Source organism: Chlorocebus sabaeus, chromosome 19 (assembly GCF_047675955.1).
Source record: "Chlorocebus sabaeus isolate Y175 chromosome 19, mChlSab1.0.hap1, whole genome shotgun sequence".
NCBI classification, from domain to species: domain Eukaryota; kingdom Metazoa; phylum Chordata; class Mammalia; order Primates; family Cercopithecidae; genus Chlorocebus; species Chlorocebus sabaeus.
In genome coordinates, this window is record NC_132922.1 from 4510304 (window position 1) to 4525923 (window position 15620).

Consider the following 15620-nt stretch of genomic DNA (forward strand, 5'->3'; position numbering starts at 1 on the left):
ACAGCTGAGCCAAACGTGCTCCCATCCTCTCTCCACCTCCGTTTTCGGTTTGTTTGTTTCTTTTCTTTCTTACAAGAAACAAGGTCTTGCTCTGTCACCCAGGCTGGAGTGCAGTGGTGTGATCACAGCTCACTGCAGCCTTGAACTCCTGGGCTCAGGTGATCTTCCTGCCTCAGCCTCCCAAGTAGCTGGGACTGCAGGTGCCCAGCACCATGTCCGGCTAAATTTTTTTGAAAATTTTTTCAAAATTTGAATTGGGGTCTCACTGTGTTGCCCAGCCTAGTGTTTGTTTTCTTTTATGGAGTGGGGTGGTCTGTGACTGAATCATCCTATCATCCCTGTCTTTTGGGAACATTCTTGAGTCACTGACCCTGCACCATTCACAGAGGTCTTTGTGAGACCCAAGTTGGTCACACCTGGCGGGTGCAGAGGCAAGCCTGCCTCCCTCTCCCCCGCCACCTGCCTCTCCCTCGCCACCTCCCTCTCCCTCGCTTCCTCCCTCTCCCTCGCCGCCTCCCGCGCTGGCTCCCTCTCTCCCGGCCCCTTCCTCTTGGTTGTCCTCTCCCTCAGCTGGGTGGAGTGCACTCTTCATCAGCTTCCACGGTGGCACAGGAAGGTCATTCTTCTTATGAAACAGAACACGAACAAGCCATCTCCTGACACCCTCAAGACTGCCCTAGGGCCGCATGCGCACACGCACCTCCCAGGCCCACATCAGCTCTTCCCTAAACCCGGACAGCGCGGCTCCACTGCAGCTCCCAGTACCCAGAATTCCAAGTCTCAATCCTCTGGGTGACCCGGCAGCGTGGACTCAGAGTGAACAGCAACATCTGTCACTGGACTGTTTTACAACGAATGCTGCTTGAGTATTTTGAGAAAATGCACCTATGAAAGGCTCCACTATAGGGCACCGCTCATGTGGTCCCACGCTATGAGTGCCCTCAGCCCTCACCTCTCCTCCACAGTGACAGCTGGTGTCACAGCCAATGAGCAACACCACCAGTGCTCTCAGCCAAAGAGTGTGCACCACCACGTGCCTCCCAGAGCTGTGTGTTCCCAACAGCATGGCCACTCCCTTGGGGCCTCTCTTCCGGCCAGTGCTGAGTTTGTGGGACCAGTTTTGACCCTGATGAATGACCAAAGGCGTGCAAGAGACAGCCCTGTTCCCAGCATCGTGGAGAGAGGAGGAACCGCCTGCTGAAGGTGAAATGCACATCTGAGAGGTGCCTAAGGAGCCCCCAGGGGCACGGTCTAGGAAACAGGGCAAAGTCAACAGGGAATTTGGGATTAGCAGAAGTCCTGTGGCATCAAGCAGCCTGACAGCCAGCCGACATTTGTGGAGACCAGCCAACATTTGTGCCAATGTGATCAGGAGAAACATGGCAGACACATGTCCCGGCTCCAGGCATTCAGGCAGAAGAGAAGCAAGCACTACTGAACAAACCTCCACGTGACCTGGGCCATAGAGTGTCCCTGAAGAACCCACCCAATCCTAGCTCCCATTTCTTTTCTTTCTTTTTTTTTTTGAGACAGTCTCGTTCTGTCGCCCAGGCTGGAGTGCAGTGACACCATCTCGGCTCACTACAACCTCTGCCTCCTGACTCAAGTGATTCTCCTGCCTCAGCTTCCCAAGTATCTGGGATTACAGGCATGTGCCACCATGCCTGGCTAATTTTTGTATTTTTAGTAGAGACAGGGTTTCACCATATTGACCAGGCTGGTCTCGAACTCCTGACCTCAGGTGATCCACTCACTTTGGCCTCCCAAAGTGCTAGGATTATAGGCGTGAGCCACCGTGCCCAGCCCACAGCTCCCATCTCTATAAACTCAGCTCTCTGCTGTTGAAACCTACACTGAGGTCTCCAGCTGTGGCTTCTCTGAGTTCTCAGCCTGCTCTACCCCTCAGTGGCAGCCCAAGTGGCCTCTCACCCTCACTACTTCCAAAATGGGGCCGTGGAGTCTGCCCGCTGCCTCTTCCAGCCCTCCTGTCACATGAGCCGCAGCACCCAGGTTCTGCCAGAACCTCAGGGCCACTCGAGTCCCTCTCTACACTGCCACATGGGCCCTAAGCTACCAGAATGTCAAGCAGACCACAGCACCCCAGTCTCCTTCCCCAGCACTAGCCTCCTCCCCAACACAGTGAGGCCGAGGTCTGCATTACCCTCCCCACTTCGCTCCCGCCCAGACACTCTGCTCTTCCCTCTATGGAGGGATCTTCTGAAGGTCAAGTTGCTCTGCTCTAATCTCTTGCACACACATCCTCCTGCACTGACGGTACTCCAGGGCCCACTCTGGTCACGCCGCGCTCTGCAATCCGGCCTTGGGCTGCCCCTCTGTCTTCATCTCTTCTTACCCTGCCCCTCGGTCACTGACTGGCTGAGATTGCTAATTTTTGTTCAACAGCTACTTTCCTCTTCTTCTCAGTAAGACATTTCAGCTGTGTGCAGAATAAAGACAACGTGTCCTAGCATCCTGTGCAGGGAAGCATGGTGACCAACGGGACACAAATGGAGTGACAGAGACAACTTGCAGTGAGAGTCCTTGAAAGGTGGGGATTTGCTCTTCTTCACCTAAACAGGCTTCCTGCCGGGAGGTATGAGGGCCAGAGCCGGTGCAGCCACACCAGACCACGAGGACGAGAAGCTCATCACAGCAACACAGGATGGAAGAAGTCTGGGTCCCTCACACCAAGGAGTACCGACCAGCTGTCGCACGTCTAGGCGGAATCCGGACCACAGTGGCTGCGCTCCCATCCTCCGGCCCCTGAGCTGCTCCCGGAGCACGCCCCGTGCCTTCCTGCCCCAGGACCTCTGTACTCGCCGTTGCCTCTGCCTGGAGTGCTCCCCCTTGCGCTTTCCTACCAGCTGCCTCGGTGTCCTGGTTCAGATCTCAGTCCCGTGTCGCCTCCTGACCATCTTTGCCAAAGAACCACCTAAACCACCTGATGCAAATTCCTCCCCAAACACGCCAGCCCCAGGACACCATCTTCTCTTAGTCACTTCGTTATGCTAGGATCTGAAGGCCTGCTCATCTGATAACATTTCGTGTCTTTTCCTATTAAACAGAAATTCCGTGAGAGTAGGTCTGTCTTACCATGATGCCCCTTGTCCCCCAAAGCATTCCAGTACAGAGAACACACTCAGCAGAACAGTTTGTTCCTACAGCAGGACTCAGAGTGTGGTTTCTGGGAGTTACAGGCTGCCTGTGCTGGCTGGCACTGCCAGAACTTAAAATCCTCAAGCACCCAGACGGCAGATAGATCTACCTGACAGAGGAGGCCAGGACGCTCCTCTCACCTTAAGTCAGCTCCGAGAACTTTCTGCATTGCACACAATTGTTCGAGTAATTCATGGAAACTTTACAAACACCTACCCACCACTGGCCAGACACCTGCTGGGGCTGGTGGCCTCAGTGACTGGAGAGGGCAGTGGCTGGCGCTTAGAAGGCTGAGGTGGCTGCAACGTGAGGGCCAGAAACTAGAGAGGAGGGGGCTACTGCGACAGAACGAGCTCTAGGAACCCAAGGGGAATCTCGAGTCTCTGGCTGAGCACCAGGCAGTGCACAGGTGCAAGGCAGGAGTCCTCAAGGTCAAGAGAAGAGCAACTACCAGGGAGCAACGAGCGGAGCTCACAGGGCCGGGAAGCCGTCATCTTGCAGCAGCCGGAGTGCAGGGGCCTCGCGGGACACACGGGCTTGCAGCAGAGGCCTTGAGAAGGGCGCCGGTGGCAGGAGGCGGAAAGACTATTCTAGACCCACCACTTCAAAGCATAAAAAGTCTCAGAAGGATGATCTGCACCTTCACTGCCTGCCAAGCCCAACCCAACTCCTCAGAGAAAGACAACAAAATCCAGACATTCAAAAGTCTACACCTGACAATATCCAACAACCAAGAAAAACCTGTAAAAAACGTAGAGGCAGGAAAATGAGGCCAAAACCCGGAAACAAAATTAGTCAACAGAAACAGACCCCAAAATGATGCGGAAGATGGTATGAGAAGAATCGTAGACCTTAAAACGATTATCAATTTGCTCACAAGGATGTAAAAGAAAACCCAAGTACCATGAGGAGAAATAAGGGGAAACTATTATGTTAGAAACGAAAAGTTAACTGCATGGGCGTCACAGCTATTAGGCACTGCAGAAGAAATGGTATCTGACAACAGAAACGACCCAAACTGCAGCTCAAGGGAAAAGGCTGGGCCGGGTGTGGCAGTTCACGCTGTAATCCCAACAGTTTGGGAGGCCGAGGTGGGTGGGTCAGGAGTTAGAGACCAGCCTGGCCAACATAGCGAAACCCTGTCTCTACCAAAAATAGCAAAAAAAATTAATAGGGCATGGTGGCGGGCACCTGTAATCCCAACTACTCGGGAGGTTGAGGCAGGAGAACTGCTTGAACTCAGTAGGTGGAGGTTGCAGTGAGCCGAGATCATGCCAGTGCATTCCAGCCTGGGTGACAGCAAGACTCCATCTCAAAAAACAAAAAATAAAAAACAAAACAAAAAAAAAAGGAAAAGAAAAACGGCTGAAATTAAAAAAAAAGAACAGAGCTTCGGTGTCCTGTAAGACAACGTCAAGAGGCCTGAAATAGATGTGATTAGAGTTCTAGGAAATAAAGTGGAAAGATGCAAAGATAGCTGAAGAAATAATGGCCAAGATTTTCCAAATTTGATGAAAAAAACCAACCTACAGATCAAAGAAGCTTAAGAAACTCCAAGCAGGATAAAGGCAAAGAAAGCCACCTCAAAGCACATAATAATCAAATTGCTAACAGTAACAGTAAAGAGAAAACCTTACAAGCAGCCTAAGAGTTCCGGGGTGTCACACTCACAAGAGCGAACGTAAGACATTCTGGGGGCCTACACTGAGCCTCCAAAACAGTGGGCGAGAAGACAGCAGGTCACACTTGAAAGCACTGTTGGAGGAAAGAACTAAAAACACCGTCACTGCCATCAATAGTTGTTTAAAACTTTAAATAGAATTTCTTCAATATTTTAAAGATACATTAAAATGCATCTATTACTCACCAATACAAAACTTAGGAATTTTAAATTGATTTGTAGGAGTAGGCATAATCTTTGTCTTGGAATTTAGATAGGAATCTCGCCGTCTGATACTTCTAGTCTTATTCAATTGAGAAGATTCTGACCAAGTGGAACTGGAGTTTGGCCACTGGCCTCCACCTTCCGGAGTCTGGGGTTGGGTGGGGGATGCTGAGGGGGGCGCTGTGGGCTGCTCCGCTGCCAGCCCAGAAACATCGACCTGCTTGGCTTGCTGGGAGGATGCCCCCACAGGGCCTGCAGGCAGAGCAGGCCGCAGCCGGGTGGGTCCTATTCCGCCTGACTTGCTGATGTTTGACAGAGGCCGGGAGCTGTTTGCAGGAATACTTGCAAATTCACTTGATTTAGCTAGAAGGGTATACACACAAAAATCACATTATAAAATTAGGCAGCTATTTAACAAACACACAGAAGTTATGCTGTCTTTAGCTCATCTACCTTAAACATATGACACATTAAAAATATTCCATAAGCCCATCAGGCAACATCATCAAACACAGCACGGGCCCAGGCAGCTTTTAGCTTAGCTGAGTGTATTCTAAGGTACTTATTCTCAAAATCATTACTAACATGTACAAAAGCATGCATAAATTCAAGCTCTCCTATCTTCGTTGATTATGTTGGCAGGAGAAATCTACATTAGTGGAGCAGATGGAAGGGGATAGTCTAGTCACATGTCTCATCTGTCTGGTCACAGAGGTGGACAGGGAACAGGGAAAAAAGACGCAATTGTTACTGGTTGATTCCTTTAAAATTACAAGGAGTCTGGGTCATATTAACCATAAGCACTATTTAAAATAGAAGACCAGATAAACTAGAATAATAAATACTGAGCTACCAATATACACGGATGATCTGGTAAAGGATTCTTAAAGAAAAACTTTAGGAACAGGAGTGGTGGCTCATGCCTATAATCCAAACACTTTGGGAGGCCAAGGCAGGAGATCACTCAAGGCCAGGAGTTCGAGATCAGCCTGGCTAATATAGTGAGACCGTCCTCACTACAAAAAACACAAAAATGTGGGCCAGGCGTGGTGGCTCATGCCTGTAATCCCAGCACTTTGGGAGGCCGAAGCGGGCAGGTCATGAGGTCAAGAGATCGAGACCATCTTGGCCAACATGGTGAAACCCCATCTCTACTAAAAATACAAAAATTAGTCAGGTGTAGTGGCGGGCACCTGTAGTCCCAGTTACTCGGGAGGCTGAGGCAGGAGAATCACTTGAACCCGGGAGGCAGAGGTTGCAATGAGCCAAGATTGTGCCACTGCACTCCAACCTGGCAATAGAGCGAGACTCCATCTCAAAAAAAAAAAAACACACACACACACACACAAATTAGCTGAGTGTGGTGGCATGTGGCTGCAGTCCCAGCTATTCAGGAGGCTGAGGTGGGAGGATTGCTTGAGCTCAGGAGGTCGTCACCTCAGTCTATAAAGATAAGGACACAAACCTCTCTTAATCACAGAATGGCAGAGTCAGGATTCCAGATCAGATCAATCTGATTAGAGTTCACACTTTTCCTTTTCTTTTTTTTTTTTTTGAGACGGAGTCTCGCTCTCGCCCAGGCTGGAGTGCAGTGACACAGTCTCGGCTCACCGCAACCTCCGCCTCCCGGGTTCAAGCGACTCTCGTGCCCCAGTCTCCCGAGTAGCTGGGACTACAGGCACCCGCCACCATGCCTGGCTAGTTTTTGTGTTTTTAGTAGTGACAGGGTTTCACCATGTTGGCCAGGCTGGTCTCAAACTCCAGGACTCAAGCGATCCACCCATCTCGGCCTCCCAAAGTGCTGGGATCACAGGTGTGAGCCACTGCACCAGGACCACTTTCTACATTTTGTGAACACAATCCACACCGTGGTACCCTGAACGACCCCAAGACTCCACAGGGCCAATGCACCTTCAAGAGGATTCGCTCTGAAGAGCAGAAAGGCGAAGGCTTTCCCTTACCACTAGATGGCAGCGGTGGCTCGGCAAGGTTGAAATGTGGCTTGACCTCAAACAGGTGTGGGAGCATGGATTTAAACAGGCACCCAGGAGTTATGGGGGCCATATGCCATAAATTATCTGGAATAGTCCTATTTTAAAACTGGTATCTCATGGTATTGACATGAGCCTGATTCCTTCTGTGTTCTCAGGCATGGGATATCATACACGCTTTCTGGCTGTGTGTACCCCCTAGACTGAAGCCACCCATCTGACTGTGCCCTCCTCATGGGACAGATGCACTGAGGGCAAGCACAGCAACTCAGCCGACAGCCTGGTCCACCGCACACAGCACGCCCTCCGGGACGTCCTGTTGAGCCTAAGTGGTTCTGTAGAAACAGTCTCCGAGGCCTCAGCAGCACTCCAGGCCTCACCTGGCCAAATGTGGGTCCAAGCACAGGTAAAGGTAAAGGCTGCCTTACCTTTGCCCGCTGCTGGGGATGTGCATACACTGGATGCCCCGCTCCAAACAGGTCCTGAGGAGGACTTCCTTGCGAGATTGCTGGTAGAGCCGGGTGCTTTTAACAGGGTCTTCTTCAGCCCCAGCTGGGGCAAAATGTGAAAAAACAGAATCAGCAAAGATCTCATTATTTACCTGTAACTTATGTCTGCAAAAGTAAGGGGTTTTTGGCCGGGCGCGGTGGCTCACGCTTGTAATCCTAGCATTTTGGGAGGCCGAAGCGGGCGGGTCACAAGGTCAGGAGTTTGAGACCAGCCTGGCCAATATGGTGAAACCCCGTCTCTACTAAAAATATAAAAATTAGCCTGGCATGGTAGTAGGCACCTGTAGTCCCAGCTACTTGGGAGGCTGAGGCAGGAGAATCGCTTGAACCCAGGAGGTGGAGGTTGCAGTGAGCTAAGCTCATGCCGTTGCACTCCAGCCTGAGCGGGAAAAAAAAAAAAAAAAAAAAAAAAATTAGGGGTTTTTAATATTTTAAAATAATCTAATAATTATCATCTTGAATTTAAAGAAGAAAAAAGTCAAGCAGCACTTCGCAAAGCATAGTCTTCAAGCTCCTGCGTGAGGATCACATTAGGGAGCTATAGCGGAAATGCAGATTTGGGGCCCCAGCCCAGATCCCATGAGTCAGCAGCTGTAGGGCCCAGCTTTGGGCAGCTTTAACAAGAACTGCCAGTACTCTAACGCCCAGTTCGGTTTACCGCCAATGCCAGAAAGATGTGGCATGTGTTCCTCTCCATGCCTGTGAGGAACTGCAGTTTTTTTCTTTCAGAAAGGGTCTCACTCTGTTGCCCAGGCTGGAATGGAATGCGGTGGCATGATCACAGCTCACTGCAGCCTTGACCTCCTGGGTTCAAGCAATCCTCCCACCTCAGCCTCCCAAATAGCTGGGACCACAGGCATGCACCACCATGCCTGGCTGATTATTTTTATTTTTTAGTAGAGATGGGGGTCTCACTATGTTGCCCAGGCTGGTCTCAAACTCCTGGGCTCAAGTGATCCTCCCGCCTCAGCCTCCCAAAGTGCTGAGATTACATGTGTGAGCCACCACACCCAGCCGCTGTTTTCAAAACATCAACATCTCATGTCATCTGTTCAAGGACCCTACATGAGGGAAACGGAATATCCCCACCTACGAACTAGGGCTCTGAGACGCTGACTTTTCCCAACCCACACAGCTCCCAGGGCAGAGGCCAGCCATCAGTGCACACTGCGAAGCCAGTATTCTTTGCATGTATTTTGCAGGCTGCCTCTTGTGGGTGTATTTTCAACTTTTCCACCTCTATTTTTTTTTTTTTTTTTTGAGACAGGGTCTCGTTCTGTCACCCAACCTGGAGTGCAGCGTATGATTATGACTCACTGCAGCCCCGACCTCCTGGGCTCAAGCAATCATCCCACCTCAGCCTCCCGAGTAGCTGGGACTACAGGTGCGTACCACCATGCCCAGCTAATTTTTGTATTTTTTGGAGAGATGGGTTTCATCATGTTGCTCAGGATGGTCTTGAACTCTCGGGCTCAAGTGATCCTCCCATCTTGGCCTCCCAAAATGCTGGGATCATAGGTATGAGCCACTGATTTTAATCCAAAGCACTTGTACACACAGCTGCCACCTCATTCCCAGCAACCACAAGTCAGGGCCCCAGCAGCCAACTCACCTTATTTGGAACAGGGATCGCCCGCTTGCCCTGGCCCAAGTGGCTTCCAGCGGCCGGCACACTGACAGCACCCGGGGCAGATTTCTCAGGGAGAACATCCCGGTGGAATTCCTTCTCGGCTGGGATTTTTGTCCTGGAAGGACTAGCTGGAATCTCTTTCTTGGGCTGAAAAATTTAATTTGAACTGTGAGAACTGTCTAGTCCTTAACAATGTACAGAGATACTCAGGCTTCAATTTATTTGTTTTTTTTTTTTTTTTTTTTTTTTTTGAGACGGAGTCTGGCTCTGTGGCCCAGGCTGGAGTGCAGTGGCCGGATCTCAGCTCACTGCAAGCTGTGCCTCCTGGGTTTACGCCATTCTCCTGCCTCAGCCTCCCGAGTAGCTGGGACTACAGGCGCCTGCCATCTCGCCTGGCTAGTTTTTTGTATTTTTTTAGTAGAGACGAGGTTTCACCAGGTTGGTCTCGATCTCCTGACCTCGTGATCCGCCCGTCTCGGCCTCCCAAAGTGCTGGGATTACAGGCTTGAGCCACCGCGCCCGGCCTTCAGGCTTCAATTTAAAGCAAGCCCAGGCACTATCATCCCAAATGCTACACATGCTCCTCCATTCATCAGCTAGATTGAAGGGAATAGAGCAAGCAGTTCACATCCTCCACCAAATCACTGTGGACAAAAGTGATGATGGATTTTGCTTCCTCATTAAAAATAGCATCAAATGATACCGACACAGGTCATTAATAGGAAAGCAGTGCTCTAAAGCTGTTCCCCAGTCAGGATCCTTATTTAAGAATGATAATGAGAAAGCTGGTCTAGTTACACAAATTTTAAGCTGCTGTACAGAAAGGACTCATCCATTAAATGGTCATCTCTACCAGAGAAGCTGCACAATTGCAATGTATCTTCTTGGTCTAGTTTGAAAGCCATTTTCTTTGGCCAGAAGAGTCAAAAAATAAGTTCCTGACATATTTAGGGACAAGGGCATTCATAGAACGAATTCATACTTACATAAATAGCCCCTTATAACAGCAGGGGTAATAAGGTAACAGCAATAGAAGCTCAGAGTGGTAAAGATGCAGCAGTAACTTTTTCCCTTTATAGCATTTCTAAAACCTGAGATACTTCTCATAACGTAAAATTCACTATTTTAAACAGTACACTTCAGTGGTTTTTAGTAGATCTGTTATGTTGTACAACCAGCACAAGCTAATCTTAAAATATGTTCCTAAAAAGAATCTGTTTCCGGCCGGGCACGGTGGCTCACACCTGTAATCCCAGCACCCGGCAGTGTTCCTTCTTGTTGCCAAAAATAAACCATTGTCTGGATAGACCCCATTTTCTTTACCCATTCATCATTTGCTGGATGCCTGGGTTGGTCCTACTTTTTTGGCTGTTATGAACAATGCTGCTTTGAACATCTGCATGTGGATTTTTCTGTGCATATGACTTCAATTCTCTCAGGTCTGTGTACTAAGGAGTGGAACTGCTGGGTCCCATGGGAACTCTAAATTTAGTTTTTTAGGAGCTGCCAAACTGTTTCCACAACAGCTGCACTGTTTCACGGTCCCACCAGCAGTGCGTGAGCTTCCAACTTCTCCACATCCTCAACCTTCTCCTCAACCTCCACATCCTCATCCTCAAAATAACACTGGTTATTTTCTTTTTCTTTTTCCTTTAGGCATCCTAGCAGTTGTCTGTGAAGCACACTTTTAAGTAGGTGTTACAGTCGAGTGGTCCACCCATTGCTGATGACTCCTCACAGGAGTGAGCATGGGCCATGAGCCACTCTAGGAGTGACTTCTCCCAGAGAAGCATGCAGGAAGTGGTGGGGCTCCCATGTGTGCGTGAGTGCATCTCAGCTGTGCGCACAATGCCCTGTCCACTGGGAACAAGCTCTCTGGACGCCAGTTCACCACCCAGGACCAGGAGATCAAAGGAGGTGCTCCAATGGGTCTGAAGCACCCCAAATCACACCACCTCTCTCCCCGAGTCCACGCATGCTACACGCACAATCCCTGTCCCGAGTCCACGTGTGCTCCACACAGCAAGACCCATCCCACTGTCGTTCTAGAAACATCACGGTAGGAATTTACATCCAAACGGGCTCCAATAAAAGGAGTTTGCAGGACCAAGGGACAGGCCCCAGCTATTCGGGGTGGCAGTGCCGGACATACCTCCTTGTCAAGGGCAATGTGTGGCAGCTGCACCTCGGCTGGCTTCCATTCTTGGCTCTCACTACAGGGAGTCACGTGGCTCAGGAGATGGGCTTGGTGGGGGTAAAGGAATTTCTGGGCCCTTGCTGAGCATTCTGCATTTGCCTGTACCTCCTAATGGCCCCACCCAGGGTCTTCCTCTGTAGGTGCTGCCCAGGGGAGGGGGCAGAGTTGGGAACGGGCTGCAGGGTGGGCCCCGGGGCTCCCACCCGCCCTGTCCTCCTCTCTGCAGCCTCTCCCACAGGAGGAGCAGCCTCCCTCTCCCAAGCAAGAGCCAGATCGGGCAGCCCTGGCCGCAAGCCCTGTGCTCACCCCCACCTTTTCCCCAGACCTCCAGGACCCTCAGTGTCCCAGAGTTGGCAGACTGCACCCAAAGGCACCCCTGTCAACTGCCACCTCCCAGGAAAGCTCACCTCACTTAATGCCCAGGAGGAACACAGTGTAAACTGAGGCACGGTCAAGGAGGCTGACTAGCAGCTATCACAGAGGAGGGGAGTTTTTGGAAGAGGTTGCTTGTTAAAGCAAAGGAAATCCGTACTGTGTATATCCAGCATTGTAACAAAACAAAAGGAACAACTTCAGATAGAATTTAGGAGGAAGTATTAAGTCACCCCAACCCTACCCAAGCCACCCCCACATCAGCTTCCTATTGGCGACTGCTTTTCCTGGACTCCCCATTCCTGTGCCTCAGAGGCCTCAGAGCCTTGCCACCTCCGGGGCTTTCCCCATGTGGCTTCTGTGAGAGGGCTGAGGGGCAAGGAGTGGCGGCTCCCCAGACAGGTGCTCTGCTGAGGCATTTACCTTCTCCGCAGCCCCAGGGATGCTTCTTCCTCTAACAGAGGCCACTCGAGGCAGCAGCAATTTGCTCCCGGGCTTCCTCTGAGTCGCTGCCTGACTTGGAGCAGGAGCAGTGCATGACTCCCTGGGCAAAGCATGAGCAGAGTGTGGAGGCCCCAGCGCCCAGGCGAGGCTGGCCTGGGCACCAGAGCTGGGCAGGGCCGGAGAGGAGGCCAAGAACCGAGGCTTGCCCACAGAGGGCCCCAGCAAGGGGCTGTCTGACAGGTAGTATGTCTCCCTTTTAAGAGACGTGGGGCTTTTCTTCATTTCCTTTTCTTTCTCAAAGAGGTTTATTTTTAATTTTGACTCCTGTATGAATCTTTCCACACCCTGGCTCTGAGGGTCTTCCGGCTTGGCAGCTTGGGCCGCCTGGTTCCGGTTGCTGCTCTCAATCTGTAAAGCCAGTAAGTGAGCTTCTTTGTACACTTCCACGAACTTCTCCCCGGCCAGAGGGCTCCAGGCAAAGGGACTCTCAGACGCAGGCAACGAAGGCTGTTCGGGAACCGGATTATTTAATTCCAAGCTGGCAGCAATACATCTTTCTTTATGTCCAACGGGTCCGAAGAAGACTTCATCATCTTCATTTGCACTATTTTTTTAAAAAAACAATTATTAATAACTCATAACATTGGCATTTAAAGGAAAGACTTTACTGAATGTGGTTATGCCCAAGGCAAGGGAAGAAAACTCATTTGTTTACCTTGAAGAAGACAATGAAAGATCGAAGTCAAATTTTTCATCGGCCAAAAGAAGAATGTCTAGGGGGAAGAAATCCACTGTTATTTTAGTGCCACAGCTGATAAAGAGAAAAATATTACCAGGCTTTATAGCTTAGAACTAAATAAAGGTACTGTGAAATTTCACTCCCCTAAGTGTATCCTGTCATTATGTTAATTTAGTTTTTCATAGAGGGCTCTAAGTTAGATCTTTTCCTTTTTAAAAAAATTTTTAGGCTGGGCGCGGCAGCTCACACCTGTAATCCCAGCACTTTGGGAGGCCGAGGCGGGCGGATCACGAGGTCAGGAGATCGAGACCATCCTGGCTAACACAGTGAAACCCCGTCTCTATTAAAAATACAAAAAAATTAGTCGGGTGTGGTGGCGGGCACCTGTACTCCCAGCTACTCCGGAGGCTGAGGCAGGAGAATGGTGTGAACCTGGGAGGCGGAGCTTGCGGTGAGCCGAGATTGCACTACTGCACTCCAGCCTGGGCGACAGAGCGAGACTCCGTCTCAAAAAAGAAAAAAAAAAAATTTTTAAATTTTTTTCTAGTGATGAAGTCTCGCTATGTTGACCAGGCTGGTCTCGAACTCCTGGCCTCAAGTGATCCTCCTGGCATGGCCTCCCAAAGTGTTGGGGTTACAGGTGTGAGCCACCACACGTGGGCAGTTTTTTTTTTTAAATTGCATCAGCCGGCTGGGCGCGGTGGCTTATGCCTGTAACCTCAGCACTTTGGGAGGTTGAGGCGGGCAGATCACGAGGTCAAGAGATCGATAGCAGCCTGGTCAACATGTGAAACCCTGTCTCTACTAAAAATACAAACATTAGCTGGGCGTGACAGCACACACCTGTAGTCCCAGCTACTTGGAGGCAGAGGCAGGAAAATCGCTTGAACCTAGGAGGTGGATGTTGCAGTGAGCCGAGATGGCGCCACTGCATTCCAGCCTGGGTGAGAGAGAGACTCCGTCTTAAAAAAAAAAAAAAGAAAGAAATTGCATCAGCCATTCTATGTTTGCTAAGCCACCCAAAAGCGTAGGTCCTTACTTTTAAGATATAATCTAAAATGCATTCACTGACTCGTTCAACTAGCTTTTCAAGAAGAGATAAGTCATTTCCAGGTATAGAACATTTTCAAAAGACCACCTGCCTCAGCTCCCCTAGAATTAAATTCCCCTCTTACGAGACACGAAACATCTATTCATAGTTCAACAATGAATTTAATATCACTCAAATGCACAGAGTAGGGACTCGATAAGAGTGCATTGACCGCCATTGCTTCTTGGAGTCCTTCCTGAACCCTCAGACAAAATGTACTCTGTACCCCACCCCATCCACAATTCTATTATCACAGCTGGCATGGCCCTGTCTGTCCAGGTCCCTCTAAAACAGATCACAGGCTCCAGGTTAGTGGGTCCTTCTGCAGGGGCACCTGCTCCCTGCTCCAGCTCTCCACAAGGCTCCCCGCAGTGCCTGGACCTCCTTTCTACCACTGCACTAGCCTCTGTGAGTGCCTCTTGACCCTTCTCTGGCCCCAACTAGACTATAAGCTCCTCCAAGATAACAATGTCGAACACTAACCCAAATTCCTAAATGTCCAGCTAAGGGCCTGGACACTTAGCAAATATTTATCAAAATGCACTGAAATACAGTATGTACTCAATACTGTAAAGCTTATAAAGTTCTCTCACAAATATTTTTATCTTAATAAACACTGCAGGCTGGTCAAGGTGGCTCACGCCTATAATCCCAGCACTTTGGGAGGCTAAGGCGGGTGGATCACTTATGGTCAGGAGTTCGAGACCAGCCCGGCCAACGTGGCAAAATCCCGTCTCTACTAAAAATAAAGAAAAAACATTAGCCAGGCATGGTGGGGGGCACCTGTAATCCCAGCTACTGGGGAGGCTGAGGCAGGAGAATCGCTTGAACCTGGGAGGCAGAGGTTGCAGTAAGCCAAGATTGTGCCATTGTACACCAGCCTGGGTGACAGAGCGAGACCCTGTCTCAAAAAACAAAACAAAACTGGCTGGATGCGGTGGCTCACACCTGTAATCCCAGCACTTTGGGAGGCCGAAGCGGGCAGATAATGAGGTCAGGAGACGGAGACCATCCTGGCCAACATGGTGAAACCCCGTCTCTACTAAAAAATATAAAAAATTAGCCGGGCATGGTGGCAGGCGCCTGTAGTCCCAGCTACTCGGGAGGCCAAGGCAGGAGAATGGCGTGAATCCAGGAGGTGGAGCTTGCAGTGAGCGGAAACCGCGCCACTGCACTCCAGCCTGGGCGACGGAGCAAGACTCCGTCTCAAAAAACAAAAACAAAAAACAAAAACAAAAAAAACAAAAAAAAAAAAAAAGGAGGGAAAGTGAAAAAATGGTATGGAGATAAACTATATAATCATCTGGAAAAATACCAACTACGTTTGGTCCATGCCTCATACCACACCAGGCCAAATTCCAAATAAATCAAGGACTTAATGAAAAGAAAACAAAGCCCTAAACAAACAACAAGCTGCTATGAGAAAGTTTTTATAACGTGGGAATGTGGACATCTAACTATGACACAAAACCGGAAGCTACCAAAGATTGATTGGTTGGGCCCAGTGGCTCACATCTGTAATCCCAGCACTTTGGGAGGCTGAAGTGGGAGGGACGCTTGAGCCCAGAAGTTTGAGACCAGCCGAGACAACATAGGGAGACCTCGTC

At 50.0% G+C, this 15620-nt stretch overlaps 1 protein-coding gene across 4 annotated transcripts in view; it reads right to left on the reverse strand.

Annotated features, from left to right (window-relative positions):
• Positions 1–15620, reverse strand: part of GTSE1 (G2 and S-phase expressed 1) — a 33178-nt gene that overhangs the window by 12363 nt on the left and 5195 nt on the right. For 3 of the 4 annotated variants that reach the window (XM_073006589.1, XM_073006591.1, XM_073006590.1), the window contains exons 3-7: positions 12900–12957; positions 12164–12788; positions 9154–9318; positions 7461–7584; positions 5024–5404 (exon numbers count right to left, since the gene is read on the reverse strand). In XM_073006589.1, coding sequence (XP_072862690.1) covers positions 5024–5404; positions 7461–7584; positions 9154–9318; positions 12164–12788; positions 12900–12957 — 1353 coding nt within the window. Of the gene's footprint in view, positions 1–5023; positions 5405–7460; positions 7585–9153; positions 9319–12163; positions 12789–12899; positions 12958–13766; positions 14007–15620 lie in introns of those variants that run through there. The other variant, XM_073006588.1, reaches the window with a different exon arrangement.